Source organism: Rhopalosiphum maidis, chromosome 2, assembly GCF_003676215.2.
Source record: "Rhopalosiphum maidis isolate BTI-1 chromosome 2, ASM367621v3, whole genome shotgun sequence".
In the NCBI taxonomy this organism is placed as follows: Eukaryota; Metazoa; Arthropoda; class Insecta; order Hemiptera; family Aphididae; genus Rhopalosiphum; species Rhopalosiphum maidis.
In genome coordinates, this window is record NC_040878.1 from 7984358 (window position 1) to 8006858 (window position 22501).

Below are 22501 nucleotides of genomic sequence, written 5' to 3' on the forward strand. Positions count from 1 at the left end.
AACTGGTTTTATTTATTTTAACGATAAGTTTTTGTTGTAAAAATGTAATGCTAGTATTAAATATTGTGGCTAATAACTCATTTCTTATACTTGGAATATACTATAATAATAATAGCTCACTAGCTGGTACAGATATCCTAAAAGAAATTTAAACGAGTACTTATATTTCTATGAGTAGTGTACAAGAATAGCCAAGAAACATAATCAATATCACCAATAATCGCTCATACATAAAAAGAAAAACCGAAATTGGAAATTTTTTAATAAATATAAAAATAACAATACTAACAGATAAGATTTTTTTAAATTTGTTTGTCGTTATTATAAAAAATAATAACTCTACTATACTATTCATACTATTTTACTTTTTGGACAAATTACATAGTACCTACGCTGCTAACAATTATAATTATTGTATTATTCATATTATTTTTACAAATTTCACCGATCATTTTATACTACTTTTTTTATTATAATACAATACCTGCATATCTTTATATGAAAATATCATTTATTTTACCATTTTACATATTTTATTTTTTTGAAAAATTACATTGTATACCGCTAATAATTATTGCATTTATCCTTTTATTATAAATATTATTATTATTTAACTTATTTACCAACTTATCTCTTCTATTTTATGGATTGGTATTATATACCTATTATAATCATGTATATAATATGTGAGGGCAACTCGTACATTTAGTTAAGGGACAACTGGTGCATTTTGCTGTAGGTAGTTTGGGGAGAATTGGTATAAAAAAGGTACTTTTGTAGAGTAACTGGTACACGCAATACGCCCCAAAATACAAGGAAAATAATAATAATACAAAAAAGATCAGCTATTATAAAATTTTAAAGTTAAGTTTTACCGTTGACAACGGCAGTTATTATTTATTCAAAACATATACACAAACAGCGAAGTTTAAATTTGTTATCAAAATAAAACGCTCTAAACGCATCGTATAGTATGTACCAAAAATAATTCAGGGCTCAATCCATACTAAAAGGTTTTTACATGCGACTCGGTTCGTACGCAGCCAATATTTTTATGTATTTTATGTGGCCAATTACAATATTATAGAAGCTATTTGAATTAGGCATCTCTGTACGTGTTGTAAGTACATTCGTACTTACACAACCATAGTGTAACTGATCATATATATATATATATATATGTGTGTGTAGGACACGTTATATACATTATAATATAATATATAAAATATACAGTACCCACACATACACACCAATCACACAAAAGGAATAAACCAAATCTTGCTTTTAGATATCGGCGCCAAAAGGATATAATATGATTAATACGCGTATACAATGTACATGAACCTACCTGTCCTGCATATAATATCACAAAACACGATCTACCCTCAGCGTCGGCCTTAGTCTGCCGCCACACAAGTATGTCCCATCTATTATATACAAGTATACGTTCGTATTTATTTAGTCGTGGACATTTCAAAGAAACATCAACACAATACACAAAACATCCATGAACAATTACTCGGATTCGGCATCATAGGGAGACACAGATTTGTGTGTGCGTCGGGACTTATCGTTATTCCTGTAAAAGCTATTTCAAAAACATTCCGAACCATCTATTGTGGCTTAGTATTTTTGTTCGTCCTTACGCTCATAAATGAAAACGAAATGATTTAACTCAGTCTTTGAATATTATACTTTTAAAAATTGCTTGTTATAAAATACATATTTATTTTTAAAGTACCTATATATTTTAAAAGGTTAAGATGACATTGAACATCATAATATGTTGTGTCGTTTATTTATCTCCGGCTTAATACTGAACGCGTCAAAATAATATACCAGAATATACAATCGAAATAATATATTTTAAACTGTTATTAGTATATTATCAGAGTAATTTGATCTAAACCCAAATTTAAAGGCATGAATATTATTTGGGGGCGATAGGTTCTCGTCGGTATTTTTGATATTTTAAATTCGTTGCGAGTAAAAGAAAAACGTACGATTTTAAAATGCTTATAACTTTTTATACTACTATAGTGTAAATGTTTAAAAAAGCCTACGTTGCAGCTGAATAGGTAATATTTTTACCAGAAAGAGGAAAACACGCATAGTACCCAAAATAGTTTACATATATATATACAGTATTGTACATGTAATATACATGTATAATAATTATACATAATACATATAAATATAAGTATTATGTAATATATAATAATTATAAATATAAATATAATACTTTCATCAATCGGAACCGGGTGGCTGTGACAAATTTATCCGAAGGCCTCCCCATGTCGCGCCCCTCCCCTTTAAGCGCGTCCCCATAGGCGCAGTAAGTCTATGATTCGTCATCGTCATATTATCATGTGTCTTGTTCGCAGGTTGTCGCTGTACTTAAAGCTGTTCTGCCTGATGGGCGTGACTTTCGTTTTCGAAGTGATCTCGTGGGCGGTGGAGGCGCCCGCTTACTACTGGTACGCGACGGACGCGATCAACTCGCTCCGCGGCGTGTTCGTGTTCTTCATATTCTGCTGGAAGCGGTCGGTGCTAAACCTGCTGCTGGCCCGGGCGCCCGAACCGGCCCGCGAACGGTTTGTCCGCGCGTTCGGCGTCCGCGAACCGCACAGGTACCCGAGTTTCTCGTCGTCGTGCCAGCCCAACACCTTCGGTACCGCCGCCAACGCCAGCACGCGGACCCACAGCGGCGGCGCGACGTCCGCGCGCACGACGGCCAGCGGGTTGCAGCTGTCGCAGTTCGGCAGTTCGGCGTCCGTCGCGGCGACGGCGGCGGCCGCCAGGAGGAATTCGTCCGGACGACCGTGACGGCACGACCGCCAACTATATGACTTTTATAGATAGTATTATTATTATTATAGAGATGACTCGTCGACACGAAACGATTTGCGGGCGGAGGGAGTTGGTTTGTTGGGGGGGGGGAACGTGTCCCATCCACACACGGATGGAACGTATACAATATACATCGTATTCGTGGACGGGGTCGAAGAGCGTATAATATTATAATATTATAAATGTATTATATACCTACTAGTTACCACCATGCACAAAACGGTCGCGTACGATCGAAGTTGTCGTATCATCACCACTGCAGATATAACAATATCACACACTGCGATAATACTAATATTACAGAGCTATAACTTAAAAACACAATATCATGACAAATTATAGTTAGATTATACATTATAATATTACAACGATAATGAAAAAAGAAATAATAATAAAATCAATCGAATTCGACATTTTTAGCAGACGGCGGGTTGATTAAATGTTTTATTCGTCATAAACCGCATTATATACGACCATAATCGTAACTAGTAGACTTCATATTCGATCAAAATACCTATTATACCGTGTAGTATCAGTGGCGACTCGTAGAGTTGGCGTAAGGGGGTACACAAACATTTTTGAGATATGTAATTTGTCCATAAAACTGTTTTACGCACTTATCAAAACTAATGTACTAAATAATGCACAACAACAAATCGTTAACAGGTACACCATTTTTCGTCATTACCAATAGCAGCAACAACCTTTTTTTTTTTTTAAATCGTTTTCAAAATGCCAACTATGTTGTGCATAGTAACTAGTTATAGTTTTACTACAAATATAAATATATATATATATATTATACTTTTTTGGAGTCTTTACGCACATCAGAGCACTGTGTAACACGAGCCGCCACTGCGTTTATATCAATTGAAGAGTTGTCTTATTAGTGTATATATATATGCTATCTATGGTACGATGGTAGAGTTAAGTTGCATGAGCTAAGATATATTATGTGTATAGCATTAGCCGTGTGCTCGTGTAGCTAAAAAGTGAAATCCATCAGTAGAATCTCGCATGTAAATACTTTTAGATTTAGGGAAACGTTATTAATCGTGGTCACGAGCCCTCTATTATCTTAGTTTGTGGCCACTGATCAGAGGGCGATTGGACTTTGCGCCGCTGCAGGTAGTCAAAAATAGTGTTTGTAAATTTTAACATTACAGGTAGTCGAAAACTGTGTTTGCAATTTGAAACGAGTTTTTATGTATTCAACAGTTTCGTTGGTATTCACGTTGACGTCGAGATTCGACGAATAAGTTAGTGAAATAGTCACTCAAAATATATTCTGTGTTCTTAGCCTTTCTTTTTTCATATCTTCTATTCTAATACTGAAACATGTGAGTACTATAAACGTATAAAATATTTAATTTTTGGTGTAAGTCGCAATTCATCATAGTTTCAATACCTGAGACGATGCATATTACAAACGAATGTTGATAGAAAGTACCTACGTAATATATTATGTTGTATATATTTCGGATTAATTTTAGTGAAAATCGATTACAGTCCTAACCTATCGGTATAGGTCAGATAGGAGGGCGGTACGTTAGACGCGATAAGGGTCGAAGAAACAGGTCTACAACCGCCACCGCCCATCGCATAAGAAATTTATGGTATACACTATACGGCTTGCAACGATTATTCCACAGTATAATGTAACATTTAATTTATATCTACAATAATCTGACCCTAGAAGCCAATTATATTCTATACGCATACCCCAGTCACCAGACCCTGCAGGTCGTATATTATACAAATACATAATTAAATGAAATAGCTATCTTATGTTACTTATTTTTTTCTGTAAAATGCGAAAGAAATCATTTTTTCTCTCTTCAGCCCCGATTCACGTGCGTATTTAACCGCCCGTCGGGTGGGTCCGCCCGCTCCGCACTTCATACCCTCTGAACCGGACCCTCATCGACTGTCGCCTGTACCATTACACGATGTCTCCGGTCGGTCGGGGCATTAAAATAAAATATTTAATATCTACTGCGTCTTATTTAATACGATAATTGTATACAATGCGCTTTTCAAACATTTCCTTGTATTGTCGATTTATTGTTATTTTTGTTCAAGTAGGTTTCTAAATATTCTACACGATACGGTCGACCCAACCAATTTCGAAGATCTGCACGTAGTTCATGAACCGGTACGACCCATGTCGACGATTTGTATGACTTGTGTGCGTATGGTGCTATTCATATACTTTTTTCATGTATTGATTTATTATTATTCTGTATAAAAGGACTTTTTTTTTTTTTTGAAAATCTTTAAAACACGATTTCTGAACACCATTAAAATGACCACCCCTGCTACATCGTAAATATTTTACACTTGACAACGGTAAGACGTGTTCCAGGCATGAATCGTTTGTATTGTGTGTTATTGTAACAACACTTGTTGATCAATTCTCTTTTTCATTTATTGTGACCTAAAGGCACGTATTATAAACACCCTCAATATATTTTATAAAATAGATGTTTTGTTTGGCCACCCTCTACGGGGACACATGTTGCCCACATCAGCATGATGCAATACGTAGCAACTATTTCATCATCTTCTGATTTTTTTTTTCTACGTTTTATAAATATAATTCTAATTCTACCATATACATTTTAAGGCATAAACTCGATTTTCAAATTAAATATATAACTTACGTGCGTTATGTTAAGGTGATATATGATATTTCTTTTAAATGTTTCCTCTGCAGTATGTCAGCGTTGAAATGACTAGAACACTAAGTTACAGGGAAATCAAAATATATTGGAAATTTCAATCATTTTTGAAGTCCTGCTCCGCTTCACTAGAATAGGTTAAATCATTCATAACGAGAAATCGACATTGCAGATGAATCCATTGGCATTTTTCATGTCACTAATTATATGGAAATACAATGTTTTTTTTTATCAGTAAAAATCAAATTTTTATAAAGTTTTACGGACGATGAAATAAGGAGATATTATCATATTATACATTTCGAAAATATGTACCTACATTTGTTTACGTAATATACGTAATTTATCGATATTTAAAACTATCCGAAAATGCACCAGGACAATTATTATCATATGAATATTGAATATTAAGTATATTATAGGAAGCCTCAAATAACGATATTCCCACGTCAAGAATGTCCATTATCTGTATACACATATCTAATGATTCATTATCAACGTCAATAGGTTATGATTATTGTTGAAAAAAAAAACAGTAAAATAAATTACTGAACCGTAGTAATATAAAAACTAATGGGATATACTTGTATATGATCTGACAACAGGATAATGAAAGAATCTCATTGATTTTTTTCTCCTATTATCGCATATGATTATAAATGTCAGAGACTTGTCATGTGGTTCGACCCTCGTTATTGGAGAAGTACCTCATCAGATACAATTGTAATTGTTATTCTCGGAATACCAGATTATCAGTCGCATATAGAATTTACTTATTGTGTATGGCTAAACGAATATTACATTATGTCTATACCGAATTGAGTCAGTTTTACCGCTTAGTTCTGTCTCCCGCGTGACCAATCGTCACCACAAAAAAAGTTTCATTTTATAATAATACGAATAAAATAGATAATACGTTATGGTTATACCTTCATATAGGTACATAACTACTTCTGTAAATTATTATAATAAATAATATTATAATTTATTATTATTATTATTATACTTGAACAATTGATAATATTTATAATACATCGCATAAACACTTTTTTTTGTATAAAATATCTTAACCATTATAATCATTATATTGTCGTGCTATATTGTATCATTATAATATTATACACATTATAAATATGTCTTATATCTGTCGTCAATTAGAAAATATTTCAATGTTCAACCACTTCAAGAATTTCAAGTAAAGGCAAGTGGTTGATGTTCATTCTGTGAAAGATCAAAAGACAGAAAAACAACAAAAGTCTGTACAACGCGTATAAGACTTATAAGTCGGGACCACCTAATTAGCGTGTGTCCAGATTGTTACGCAAGTGCATAATTTTATTTCTTTATGTGACCTTCTAAATTGTAAATATTATTATTATGTAATTATGACGACAGCTATTAACTGTTATTACCCGAGTTTTTTGATTTATTACAATTATACGAAATATTCTATAAAAAAAAAAAAAAAAATGTTTTTATAATCACTGTGTATAATGTAAACTCTCTTTGTATACCGCCAACATATTTTATACACTATTGAGAAATGTAAAATAAAATGTTTTCAAGTTACTATTACCGAAAACAGTTATATACTAACTATAAAATAATAACTAGCTATCTTTGAGGGGTAAATTTTTACCCCATGCGCGTAAATGAGACATGTAAATCCGTGAGCCGTACGACGGGTTAATATGTCTATATATTATCTTTTAGACGCTGTCTAGTCGTCCCACTTCATAATCAGCCATCACGTTCACTTACCTAAACATATATAATGTTGATCTCGGGTAAATTGATTTTTTTGACTTTCAACAAATAATGAGACTATATATAAATATACTACTACTACTATTATTATTATTATTATTATTATTACGTCGTTGTATTTTTCTTATTATGTAATGTTTATGTTATATAGAATCGCGGATAAAACGATTTTGCCAAACCGTAAATTGAAAATCGTTTTTCGCGCCTGTATCTATGTTTTTTAATCTTATTTGTTTTAAAAATATGGTTGTACTTTAAGAATCTAACATCTAAGATATTTTAATAAGAATTGTACACTTTATTCATACTCACCGTTTCCTTTAATAATTAATTTTAATCATACGTAGTTTTCACGTTCACATAATCACATTATATTATATAATCTAGTCACCATTTATGACCAAGCCGGATGTACAAATGAATAATTATTATTGTTTTATGTGCTTTGAACAAATTGTAAACTGACCTTTAAACGTACCTATCTATAGCTTAATTTAATCCTAAACTTAACTTGATTTATATCATACACCGTATGGTTATGAGTTACACCTTATTCGTCGAAGGGATATAGTAAATCAATTTTTGTTTATCTCTGTTGGTTGAATCAGGCAATTTATACAATATAATCAAGTAGATATACTTTTATTATATGCTTTGAATATATATTATAAAATACATAAAATATCAATTGTATTAATAAATATATTAAAAATTAATAATATTAATATAATAAGCTTATATATATTGTTGTATGCTTATACATATTATTTAATTTATAAAGTTTGTTACGCTATTCAAAATATATAATGATACATTATGATGTAATAATCGGTGTTGTTTGTTAGTTGTTAGCTTATAATAATGTATTAGTGGGCATTTTAAATTAATTTTTTATACAATTCCTATTTGATTATTATATTAATCACGATTTTCACGAATATTAATTCTATTTATGTACCAAAATATGTTCAAACTTTTTATTTGCAAAAAAAATAATATTTTATAATCGTTATTAATTTAAATAATAATAATATATATTGTGTATTCTGGACCATTAGCTATGTATGTTTTCTATACAAAAAAATAGAGAGGTAATGAAAATTTTAAAATTGTGAAATCTATTATACTTGTTTTAAATAACGGCCAGGCACTGAAATATACCGGAGTTTAATTCGAATATATGAAATACCGACTAGTTAGCGGTGTCAGTGCGTCGAACAAAAATTAACAGTGGCGCGGAATCGCCTGGGTAAATACTACAGCTGTTAAACTATGTGTGATAATACGAATTAGTATGCTTATAAAATTATAAAAAATGATGGAATAACTACATAAGTCGTTTGGTAATTTTTATTTTTAAACAAATCTTTTTTTTATTGTTATTATTTTTTTATACGGATTAGTGATTTCTTATTAATTATAAAAAATAAATACTAGGCAAATTAATTAATTGTATTTATAAAAATTTTAATGTATTGTAATGAAAAACAAAGATTACATTTGTTAGATTTTAATACTGCTTTAGTATAGACACGGCGCCAAGGGGAGGCGCTCTAGCCCCTTCAGAAAACAATATGGCCCCCTCGCCAGCCCTCCCCCACACTGAAAAATATGTACTTTATAATAAAGTCATAAACATTATCAATTGAGGAATAAATTTAATTTATTATAAATTATAATAATTGAATTAATGAAGTTTGAACAAATAACATCTTTGATCTTATTAAGGAAAAAATTTACTACAATTTCAATAAAATATGTTTTGAAATTTGTAAAATAAGAAAAAATCGTTTATTTATTTATTATTATCTTTATTGAGTACTAATTACTAGATGAAAATAAACAAACAAATGTATTCCAATAAATCATTGCATTAAAGTTGAGTCAAACAAATTAATCTGATCATTACTAAACACAATCACTCTAATTTATATTTATGAAATGTAAGTAACAAAAATATAATCCTTTATTCACAAAGGTATGCGTAATATTAAAGTTATAAAGAAATTATACTTTTTGTATGTCATTATTAATATAGTTGTTGAAGGTCTGTGATTAAAAATTTGCTTACATAAGGCACCTAAAAAGTATTTGACATTTTTGTCAAAACATTTTTAACTAGCTAACTAGGTATTCAAAATTTTGTTCTATATAGCTATTATGAACTATTAAATATTTATAAGTTAAAGGTTCACGGACATAACACATTTTTTTCAAATAAACAAAATAAATGTAGGTATGTAGATTAAATTTATATTTATATTGATTGTAATTTATAATTATTATTGTAATATAACCGTATGTCCGTGTATAATAATAGTAGCACTAGGTGTCTAGGTACATTGCGACGGGTAAATTTTCGCGGACACTCTGTATACATGTGACTAGGATACCATGGCGCCTATTTATGCATGATATACGGCCACCGAATTAGCACATAATATAATAATTAATTATATAATTATATCTAATAAGTAATAGCACTTATTTTATTGTAATATATAGTAAAAGTTATCGGAACCTAATAATTCAATAAATATTTTTTCCATATTTTACCTATATTTGTCTTGAATTTAGTTGTGTGTTGATTTGGAAAATTTTTTTTTTATAAAATTATCTGCTCGGAAACGTATGAGTTTGGAAATTAAACCGATGATAAATACTTTGTAATCGTATTTAATTGAAGCGTATTTTGTCGAAATATTGTATTAGTTTAGAAATAACGTATTGAGACTTATACTTACAATGGCAACAATAAATATCGTATTGAACATTGATCTATGACCATCTTATCGATACAAATTGTAATAATGTGTTTGAACCGGATGTTGCTATTAATATATTATATTTACCTAACTAAAATACTATTTACTTCCTTTAATACGATCAATTAAACACAGTGATTAGCTATTAGTATTTATTATAAAAAACATATTCATACAACCTACAATCAATGATAAAAAGATATAAATTATAGCATAACTCTTGTCAATTAATATTAAAGTATGTGATGATGTTGAAAAATAACGGACAAGAGAATAATTTAAATTGAATAACTTTACGTGTGGTTTAGGTATATTTTTATTAAATAGAATAGATTTTATTTTAGTTCGCTTAAAAGACAGACCAATATTTGGTAAAAAGTCGTTGGTTATAATTTATATTATTAGGTAGGTATTAATTATAGTTATATTTTTCTATCCACATAATTCTCACCTTACGTATCATTGTATGTTTCTTCAAACAAAATGTTTAACAATATTAAATAGTAGACAGAAGTTACAACCAATTAACTAATATGGCTATATGGCTTGTCGAGTGTCGACTCGATGAAGATATTTTAATATTCTTATAATATTGACCGAAACCAGTTTTTTTTTATATTGTGTGAATTCGATGGCCGTATATCATACATTAATTAATATAGGCGCTATGGTATCCTAATCACATATGAATAATATTGAAATTTAAATAATTTATAAATACATAAACATTTAGACTATTTACTTATTTTATAATAAATTCCCGAAGAAAAAGCTGTCGAATACTTTCATATTATTCTTAATTTGTTTTTAATGCCGTAAACTGTATAGCGATTACGCACGGGTGACGATAGTGATAGTCAACGACCATTATTTACTCTGGTCACTGCATACGTCGAACGAAATGTTCGTATAATTCTTATCTAGCACAGTTTCCTAATAAAATAAAACATACCAATATTAGTAACTAGTAAGTAAAGGTCATGTTTAGGTCATTTAATTATATAACTATTAGGTTATTTACTCTACAATGAAACTATTTTGGTAATAGAATTGTTGAGTGATAAATTCAAAATTAAAAGAAATATAATAGCATAGCTTTCCAATCTATTACGGTTTCATTGCCAATGCGATCAAGATGTTATAATGATATATACTTATGCAGTTATGCATAGTAATAATAATAATAATAATATGATCGAAATTGATTTTGTTTACTTACACAGTCATACGAAACTGGTGCCGTTCAACACAATATTAAACGGATACTTCGATATATTAGTCGCCCCATGCATAGGAATGCCCATTCCTACTATTCAATTTAAATAACTATTAATATTGTTTTAAATTTTTTAAGTTTATTTTGAATGTTGTTTTTTGTCAACTTTTGATAATATTGTTTTAATACTATTACACGACTATTACGAGTCATATATTAAGAGTACATTTAAATGTATACCTGCGATTTTCGGCGCAATTGCCATAATATGACTTTATAAATGTACCTATATAGAATGAGAAATCTTTATAGTTACATTTAAATATTTAATGATTGGAACAAATGTCAATATGCGCTGAAAAACGCAAGTATGTAAAGAAAAAAAGTACGGGATAAAAATGTGCCGATCGATATTTTAGGATGTAATGACTTAGTTGTATGTCAATTGCACCGTTCGATTCTTAAAAACATATATTTTGTATATGATATTATTGTCCATTAATATTTATTTTAGAACTTTTGAATTTGTTTTTATGTGTTGGATTCTCTAATTTTATCTAATCTACGGCATTGTGCTCATAAGTTGAAAACCATCATTATTTTTATCGTCATATTATTTTATTATTCGATGAAGATAAAATACAATTTGGACAAATATTATCCGTTTATTATATAAATCCGTAATATTTTTCAGTATAATTCCGCGCGTTGTTCGTATATTTGCTGTGGCTCATATTTTTACTTATTATGAAAATAGTTTTTAGTGAATGTGTTATGTGGTATTATACATTTTTTTGTAAAGAACTTACCAAAAAATGGCGTAAAGGGTGACGCGTAACTCTAAACTATACATAGACTACAACTTTAAAAGAAGAAATTAATCACGACCATCCTCCAATAAAAATCTATATAATGGGTAGCTATACATTTTTCTTATTTGCATTTTATTTTTTTAGAAAAGTAAAAACTGACACTACAATATAAGTTGCAACCGCTGTCAATCATTTTGTAACGTATTAACTCTTAAATTATAACAAATAAACTAAATAAGACTATTCTTATATTTTTAATAAAAAAATAATTTTTGGCACAATTGATGTATACCTTTTTAATATACCTTTTTTGTACCGGTGCAATAGATGTATGCTATATGGTTGTAGGACACTTTGTACGGTCACCCGGAAAAAATGAAAACCGCGGACAGTTTGTACTATTGCAGGTAAAAAAAATGTTGAGACATTAAATGTTAGACATCATTTGTTATTACAAAATACAGGTAGTTAACAATATTAATATATATAAGTAATAATAATCAGGGCTAGGATTTGTATGCAATAAAAAATTGTAAAATATGCATTTTATTTACCAAAATATGCAAAAATATGCAAAATAAAAACACCACAGTTTACATACCGTACAAAACGTCTGCGATCGAATTTTACCAATTTATTATCACCTAACAAAGCGTCCGCGATATGCAACTTAAACAATAGATAGTACAACTGTCCGTTTACCATGCTATACAGGTAGTGTCCCAAATTCGGCGCAGTGAGGAACACCCATTTATAATAATATATCATTCCCCATTCAATAACAACGACAGTCAGCAGTCATGTAATTTGTCATCTTGTTAAAAAAATAATATCATACAAGTTTAAAGTTTTTACTAAATATCAATTTAAATAATCTTATACATATATTTAAATGACAATATATCATTTTAAATAAATTAAAAATAATATTTTTAACCTACCTGTAGTACGACTGATGTTATAGACTTATAGTCAGTTCTAAGTCTATACAAAAAAGGGGAGGAAAATTAAATTTAGAATGTATAATTTTATACTTAATAAATGTTTAATTGATAAAATTTGGTCGGCAATTCGGATGTACGTTAAAAAATATCTGGGCTGCAATTCACGCGTATGTACTTACCCCAAAAACACGTCGGCCGCAATTAGTAAGAAATTTTTAGCGCAAGATGCAACTAGTTACCACCATACAAACATTTATTATTATGCTAACATAAATGTATACGATAGAATGACTAAAATATAATTTAATTTATAATATATTAGTACACGATTTTAGTATATTATAATATTATCATTTGAAGCAGCTAGTGTTTTATGGTAATGACACGGTAGTTCAATCAATTTGCAATCATCAATATGATATAATGTAAAATAAAATATTTATTTTGAATATTTCGTATAAAATGTACCTATTGTATCTTATTCTGATTCCATAAAAAATGGTCGATTGATATATTTTATATTATTAATTTTAATTACTAATTAGTTTTTAATGTCGTCTGTGTCGAATATATAGGCGATGAGCCAACGCCCATAATTTGCTTAAGGTCATTAAAATAGCTTTGGAAGAAATATTTGTAAAATTCTTATCTAATAGTTTTATAATTAAATAAAAATCATTAGTATTACATACCAACATTTTTATACTTTATGCGCAGAAGAGCGGTAACCATTTTCCCACCTATTTTATTTGAAAATAATAACATTTATCGAATGTAAAAATGTTAATATATTTTTTCTGTATTGTATTTATCGAAGTATTTTGATTTGGAACTATGTTTTGAACGAAAATTATTTTCTTAAAAACGTATTCCTTGAAAATTAATCCGATGATAAATACTTATTATTTTGTAATTATAATCGATTAAAGCGTATTTTATCGAAGTAGATTAGCTTAAAAACCTATTCAGACATAGGTACATGAAGAATGAATATCATATTGAACATAATTTAACAAGGTACCGAAAAAGCCATCTTATCAGTACAAATATTGTAATAATGTGTTTAAACCGGATGTTGCAATAAATAAAAAATAACTATGATAATTATTATAATATATTGTTTTAGTATATATTATTTACGTTAACATGATCAATTATTATTAAACTAAACTGAATGTGTTTAATATTTAACGACCAAATAGTTCTTTATAATATTATTTATACCTACTTAACGAGTTTATTATTATTATTGCCATAAATTTATCAAACTATATTTTATAAATTATATTATTCATTTAATATAGTTTGTGTTAATTTTAAGTTGTAATCCATATTATGATTTTATGCAAAAAAATTTAGATGTCATCACGTCAATAACAGATCTAGTAAGTACGATATTCGTGATCGCGCGTGATATTATACATATACTTGTCATATTCTTCGCTGAACGCTAAAGGCAACGATTTAATAATATATTATATGAGTGACCTAGTGACCAGTGTATATACACTTATATTTCTATATAATATTGACTATGTATTAGCAATTACTCAATGTTAAGTAATACATATAGTAAAAATGGCCACAACTGTCACCGACCAGTATTTTAGTTTTATATTGGTGATTTAAAATGGACGAAAACAATTATTGTTGAGTAAAATGTATACAAATGATATGATCACTCTGTAAAAAATATAATATAATATAATATTCATATCACTTTATAGTATGCTATTGTGAGAACTTCAATTTTTAAAACTGAACCTTTGGTTATTACGCCTCGTATAAACATCTAGCTGAACCAAGGCAAGTAGAAGTGACGAAAGTTATCGCTAACATTAAAATTAAAGCTGCTCATTTGAGTGTTAATTATACTATGATTTTGGTTTTTTATCGATGGTTTTTTTCCCGTATACCAGGTATTAAGGTACTTATGTTTAATATGTTAAAATTATGTATATTAATATTTAATAATAAATAATATTAAATAAAAAAAATATACTATAATAACTGAATAAAAAACAATTGATAATATTTTGAAAACTGAAACATTTTAAACATATGTGATGTTCCTATGTTTAATATTTACGAATTGTATAATCTTTGTAGTACTAAGAATGTACATTCAATTAGTGTTTCGGTGGATAAGACGAAAAGTATCCGTATAGTCTAACATTTGTAAATCTTAGTTTCATTTGGCTATACACAAAACATCAAATTACATTAGAAAATGAGTTTTATGCGTACGAACGATCGTTAGCAAGAACGCCAAGAACAGTATTCGTATGTAGTAGAAAAATAGACAATAGACCTAATAAATTATGATGAATTGACTTTGATAGTTTGATGGTCGTTATAAATTATTGTCTGACTCTAGAGCTTGAGCAAACATATTAGTTACTAATAGGATATTGTAGACTTGTTCAGTTCTGTTTTACAGGTAGTTTTTCTACTAGTTTAAAAATAGCTTAGAATGCTTAGATATAAAAAATGTAAAGATTATAAATTTCCAAAAGTACGACTTATTCGAAAATCATAATAGGTATTATATATTTTTAAATCTTGAATTTTTATAATTATTAAATACAATATTTTAAGTACATATTATATATAATATGTATATTGTATATTATAATATAGAATAAAAACCTAATAAGTAAATTAGCTACCCCGGAATTACTGTCTTATGTACCTATTAAGTAGTTATAATAGATACCTTAGAAAGGTACTGTTTAACTTTTTTATATATTATTTTCGTGAATTAAATACAGTTTTCGAAGCATACGATTGAGGGTATATAATCCGAGTCGCACGTATTACAAGTTGTCGACAGTCGACATTTAGCGATTTTCGTGATTAATGAGTTCATTTTACTATGTATAACAGCCTGACAGTCATAAAAAATTCGAGAAATTATTTTAATTCGTAATTCATCGATTTGTAAAACACAAACATTATATTATAATATTAAAATAAGTATTTTGTTTTCGTCATAAAACAGTTATTTGCAGGGTTCGAGTAATGTGTATGTTTTATTTATATTAAAATATTATAAGTTATAAATAAAGAGGATTTTTATGTGTGTTCATATGTCGTCCGTATAAATAACAATTATTTTCTCATTCAATATACGTTATCAATACAATAATTAAACTTAAACGCGTTTAGATTTTTGCAGTTAAAAAATATTATTACAAGAATACAATAATTATTTGATCAATCGGCGGCCGCACAGGCCGTCGTCACCGTCGCCGACAATAATACTACGACACTACAACGTCCAGCATATCCGTCGGCTAATAATGCATTTTCTTACATTAGAAAACGTTTTAAGAAATAAGAATTTAACGCGTTAATAGATTTTGTGCATTTATATTATAATATTATCAATTTTGTTATTACTTACTAACTTCTTTTAGGAACATCTTTATCAGTTCTGAAGAAGCATTTACATTTTTTTTCTGATTCCCTCCTCCGTCATACAGTAATTATGCATACACCACGGCACATTGCGTATAAGATCGGGTCTCCAGACAGCCAGAAATAAAATAATTATTGGACGATTCGTTAACATTGAATATTTTATAATATTAATAATTATTGCGTTGTTAAGTTTGCAATAATTCATAGTTATCGTTAGCTATGTTTATATAATTGTGTTGTATTTATAACACAAATATTTAAAGATGTTTTTGGTCTATACTCCAAAGTCTAATATATAACATTGTCTTTCGAGTATTCGACTCATTCGTTATTAGTATAATTTTATGTTGTCGAATAATTAATAAGACATACATTTATTAATTTTATGGGTTATTTATATTATAACTATTATTATATATTACTAGAACAGCTGTTAAAACTTATAATTATTCATCGTCTTTTATAGACATAATAATTGTTTTCATTAAGTCGCAGTCGATTTAAAATTTTTATTAAATTGGAAAGACAATAGGATATCAATTATTGGTATCGGTTATTTATAATCATTTTAGACTCATAGATATGTCTATAATAGTATAGATAACGTAGAGAAATGACAAACATTTTATAGTATGTTTGCAGAGTAATATATGAATTTATTCGGTATATATATATATATATATATATATATATATATATATATATATATATATATATATATGTTTGTTAAGTTAATGAATTTTTATTGGTAGCATACGTTAAATTCGAGTATTTTCTTGGAGAAGATATATTTTTCATTCAATTAAAATATTATACAGTGTTATAGAGTACCAGTACTCTATAGTAGAGTGTTGTAGATTATAGATTTTCTATTAGTCGAAAAATAATCAGGTATAACACCTCTACAGTACTTGTAATTGTTTACTTAACGTATGTAGTCATTGGATCGGATATCTTATCGTCGTAACTGGTTCGTATTCTTTACTTGAACTTTGTACCTATAGTTAACAGTACCTACTTGTGTTACTATTCTACAGGAATATAATATTTTATATAAAATACGTGTTGAAATTCTAAATAATTGTGTTTATTTTAAATTTAAAAAGTCATACCTAAATATAATATATAGTAATCATTCGTCATTGTTAATAGTATCTACTTGCATACTGCAATTTATTGTTATATATAGTATAATATGTTATAGTATTGATATTATATTATATTTTATAATATATAAATAGGATTTCCGGTTGGGGCCAGCTTAGAATGATTTCGAAAAAAAAGTATAATAGTCGTTCAAAACGAAATAACGATTGATTTCACTTATGTGTAGAGTATTTAATTATTCAATATAGTTATTGTGTATATTTCAATGTATTTGTATCTCATACCTACTTCATGATTATACCGGACAAAAAATAGATCCCTTTACCTGGTCTTCAGGTAAAATAACGTGTACCTATCTCTGTATTAAAATAACTGTCCGAACATAATAATTTATAAATGGAATGATATTATACATTGTAGTGAGCGTATCCGAGTTCGACATTTCGGTTTTGATAAATGTGTTGACCAAAAGAAAAAAAAATAATGAACAATATATTTTTGTAAAAACCTTCTGTTTAATATATAAAATATATAATATAATATATAACAATAATGGTCCCGGCGGTAAATATCCATAAGGAGTGTGTGGGTCTGCAAGAGAGCAGTTCGAGGGGGAGATGCACATTCTTCTATACGATGTATGCGCATCGTCGGGGACGGAATGGGCACGGCCCCATTGACGCCATCGCTCCAATCAGAAGACGTCTCATTGTATCACCATATCCGGGCGGCGGCGAGAGGGAGCAGACCAATTTATTATATAAGGCAGCTACACAGTCCGCTGATTCGCAGTTTTTCGGCTTCAGTAACAGCGGTACACATTTCGGTCTCTATGTCTCGGATGGTCATATTCCTTGCCGTGATGATTGCCGAGGAGCCGTTGGAAACCATTTCAAACTCTATGGATTTTTCTACTCTTCAATGCATATCAAATGTGCGTATTTATTATTAAGTTTATTTTAAATATTTTAACTTTTCGAATTGTTTCAATTTAATATTAAATTAAATTAAATATGTATATATTTTTTTATAATGAGTTTAAATTTTTGAGTAACTTATTTTTAAAAAATAATAAAATATTACAAATTGATTTTAAGACTTATTTTTAATTTAAGTGTTAATTTTTTGTTCACTTTTTCGTAGTTTTCGTTATTGATGTCTCGATAGCCTGCACATTCCTTGCCGTGATGTTTGCCGACACTCGACTGCATATCAAAGGTACGCATGTATTATTAAGTTTATTTAAATATTTTTATGTTTCAATTTAATATTAGATTAAATTGAATTAAATATTTTTTTTTTTTAATAATTAGTTAGTATTTATTAGTTTAAATTATAGAGTACTCTTTTTTTATTAATTTGAAAATATTTCAAATAGATGTAAGACTTATATTTAGTTTAATATATAGTTAAATTGTTTAAAAGAATGTTAAAATATAATTTTCTAGAAATAAAATTATAAATATTTTGAAATGAAATACAAAAATACAGAAAAATTTCGTAAAATATTTATAAATCCTAAAATAATGAGAATAATTTTTTTTTTGAAATTAAAAAAAAATATATAGTTATAATAATTTTAATCATTTAAATAAAATAATTTATAAAAATGCTTATTTAAAAAATTTCAATAAATAATAGAGAAATAGTTATAATTTATCCACGAAACATCACTGCCGTTAAAGTCTTCTTGTTTGTCTTTCTTCGTGATAAAGGAACAAAATTAGCTTCTTTATTAAAATTTAATAACAAAAACTTTATTTTAAAAATTTTAAAAATGATTTTACAATATTATTAAGATATTACTAAGATAGGTATCATTAAAATGTATATTATTATAAATGCGTATTTTCTTTATTATGTTATAAAATATATTGGTAGTTATAAAACGTGATAATATAAAAATAAAACAAAACAAATAATAAATTAAAATCTAGATTCATTAAAAATAAAAATTAATTTAAGTATATATATTATAAATAAATTACACTTAAAAATTATTTTTAATATAAGTAATATTTAGAGGATATCTGCAGCTCAATATTTATTTTCTCTCTCAGACCCACGCTTTCACCTAAAAATTTTTTTTACGATTTTTGAGTAAACTTAAAAGTAAAATCGCTTATCATAAAAATTATATAGAATACTATTTTTGAGTGAACTACATTGGTTTTATATCTGTATTACTCACAAAATAAAAAAAAATATTTTAAGTGTAAATTATGTTTTAATTGTTTTGAAACAATATTTAGATAAATCGATATTTCATACCCTCAAAAATATTATTCTCTATCGTTTTTGTAATAGGTGATTTTATTCTAAGATCAATAGACATAAAAAAAAAATGATTCGGCGTAAATGCGTTTTGTTTATGTTGCGATTGGGCCAGAGAGAACAAACGGTGCGCTGATATCCTGGCGTATAGGCTATATAGCGTATGGCCGTTTGTCACGGACGCGGTAAAACCTCTCCTTTTGTATATTGTAGTATAGTGATTGTTTTTCCTTAGTTTTCATGACTGAACTATTTTAAATTGTATAGAATATATTCTGGATGTTAATAAGGTTCATCGGAGTTAGGTTAGCGTGATAAATGTATATGTGCCTCTAATAAGTACATAATATATTGGGTACTTAGACAAAATTGAAAAAAAATAATCGAAATGATAGGTGTCTTAATAAATTATTTTTGTTAACAATTGTTAATACTGTTTGTGCAAGGCAAGGGTTCACAACCTCTATGATGGCACCCATTCATCTTGTGAATTTTTTAAATGTTGGTGGCCTACAATCATATCAATGACGTTTTTTTTATACAACGTTTAAAAAAATGTACTATTTTGAAATATAACTTGAACCGCCAAAAAAATATAATCGTGACCCACGGTTTGGGAACCTCTGGTCCAAGGAATTACTTGTAAGTAAGACCCGCGCGACACTTAATCCGTATTGTGTCCGTATGTTATTAAGTGTCGGATCTTACGTTGATCGTGTGTACGTCCTAAGCTATTATAATATTGTCGCGTATAGGGCTACGGTTATTATTAACGCCGCTACCGAACGCTCTCTAGCGCAGTGCTCGGTACGTCGTGTCGATTGAAAACGCATTGTTGGGCGCGGGCAACGAAGGACCGGATCGCGCGCGTTGCACCGACGGGCGGTGTGTGTGTGGGCGGCGGTGGGAGGCATAAGGGGGGGTGATCGCAGTACTCGAATTTCGGCCGCCGCAAACGGTCGATTACGTCCAGCAGCGCTCCTACCGGTAAAAGTCGGAAATTCGTGTCTGGCCGCTTACGCGCGGTCCGTCGTATAGATGGCGCGCCGCACGTTCTTCTCGTTCCGTAACGTTTTACGAGGGACTGTGCCGTACGTCTTGTCCCGTGTCCTCTCGGTTCGTCCGTCGGCGGTATTGCGTTTAACGTTTAATACGCGTGGACGATGCGTCGTACGGCACATTCAAAATGTTATTCGCACAACGAGCTATGTTTTTTTTTCCCCCTAAAGCGATTCATAACTTTGCGTGTTGAAATCCAGCCACCGTCAACTCGTTTTATAGACGCTTTCGAATAGAACGGATAGACGATTATAGCGTTTTACCGTTATTTGATTATTGTTTGATGGTGTATATATTTGGTACACCGTTGATTTCCCACTCATGAAACCTTCCCCGGTATGATCACGATGGGCGGCATCAATCCCTGGCCCAAATTGGCCGGTCTGACGGTACTAGGTACTAAGGTACTGGATAATAAGTGTTGAATTCTACGGTCTTACAAAAAAAGAGTACATAGGTACAGTGACGGTAATGTTAAGTTATGTATTTAAGAAAAATCTAATTATATCGGGTAACTACCTATTTAATCAATTGACAACCATTTACACAGACATATAAATATTTTATTTTCAAATTATTTATGGGCATTCAATTGTCTTCTTTACTCTAAATAATATCAATTTGTTGATTACGTCTGTATATTTTTGGCAGTTATTACAAATTTAAGCCATTAAAAATTCAACCTGTTATATTGTGAACTTACATACTTTATTATAAATTATAATAAGTATTTTGATTATTATTATTTTTTTTTTCTTGAGGTTTTTTTGATACTTGAGTTTGTAAGACATAACAATTCTTTTTAATGTGTACATTTAAGATTTTATACACTATTATATTATTATTTGGGTTTTAAAATGTTTTTACTTGTATTGATATTTAAAATATTTAACAAATAATAATTTAATGAATATATTTTTATTAATTTCTATTTTTAATGAAGTATTTATCAATCATTATTTTTAATTTGTAACTAGGAAATTATTCAATAATTATTATTTAATATTACATACATTTTTTATATAATTTATTTATCCACACTATATTATTTTTGAGCTCTTGGTCATTGTTTTAAATACTTTTAAAGGCGTTTATAGTATCATAATATAAATATTAATGTAGGACGTAGGTATATTAATTATATTTATATTTTCTAAATATATGTATATATATTTATTTTTAAGCTTGTCGGTAATATGTTTATATTTTATTGATGTAGACTTAACACTTCTATTATAATATGTTAGTTTATAATTTTTACATTTATATGATTATATGTTGGTTAATAATAATATTTTATACCATGAACACATTTATATTGATTTTATATTTAATGATTTTTCTTAATTACCACAAATTAATTTTTTACAATCAACTAAATTAGATCATACTTATGTATATTGTACCTATTTAAGAAAAATATTTTGATTAGAATCCATAACTTAACTAAAAATTGGATTGAATAAAATATAAATACACCAGTGAACTACATAAATATTTCACATTAATATATATATAAAATGTTTATAATAAAAGTTGTGTTTATTTTTAAGTAATAATACATTATTATTATATTTATGTATTTGAAAAAAATAACTACAAA

At 28.6% G+C, this 22501-nt stretch overlaps 1 protein-coding gene across 5 annotated transcripts in view; it reads left to right on the forward strand.

Annotated features, from left to right (window-relative positions):
* LOC113554430 (probable G-protein coupled receptor Mth-like 3) overlaps positions 1–6508 on the forward strand; it is a 37765-nt gene extending 31257 nt beyond the window's left edge. For 4 of the 5 annotated variants that reach the window (XM_026958273.1, XM_026958271.1, XM_026958274.1 and 1 more), the window contains one exon: positions 2385–6508. In XM_026958273.1, coding sequence (XP_026814074.1) covers positions 2385–2826 — 442 coding nt within the window. In that variant the 3' untranslated portion in view covers positions 2827–6508. Of the gene's footprint in view, positions 1–1288; positions 1370–2384 lie in introns of those variants that run through there. The other variant, XM_026958275.1, reaches the window with a different exon arrangement.
* The last annotated feature ends 15993 nt before the right edge of the window (positions 6509–22501 follow it).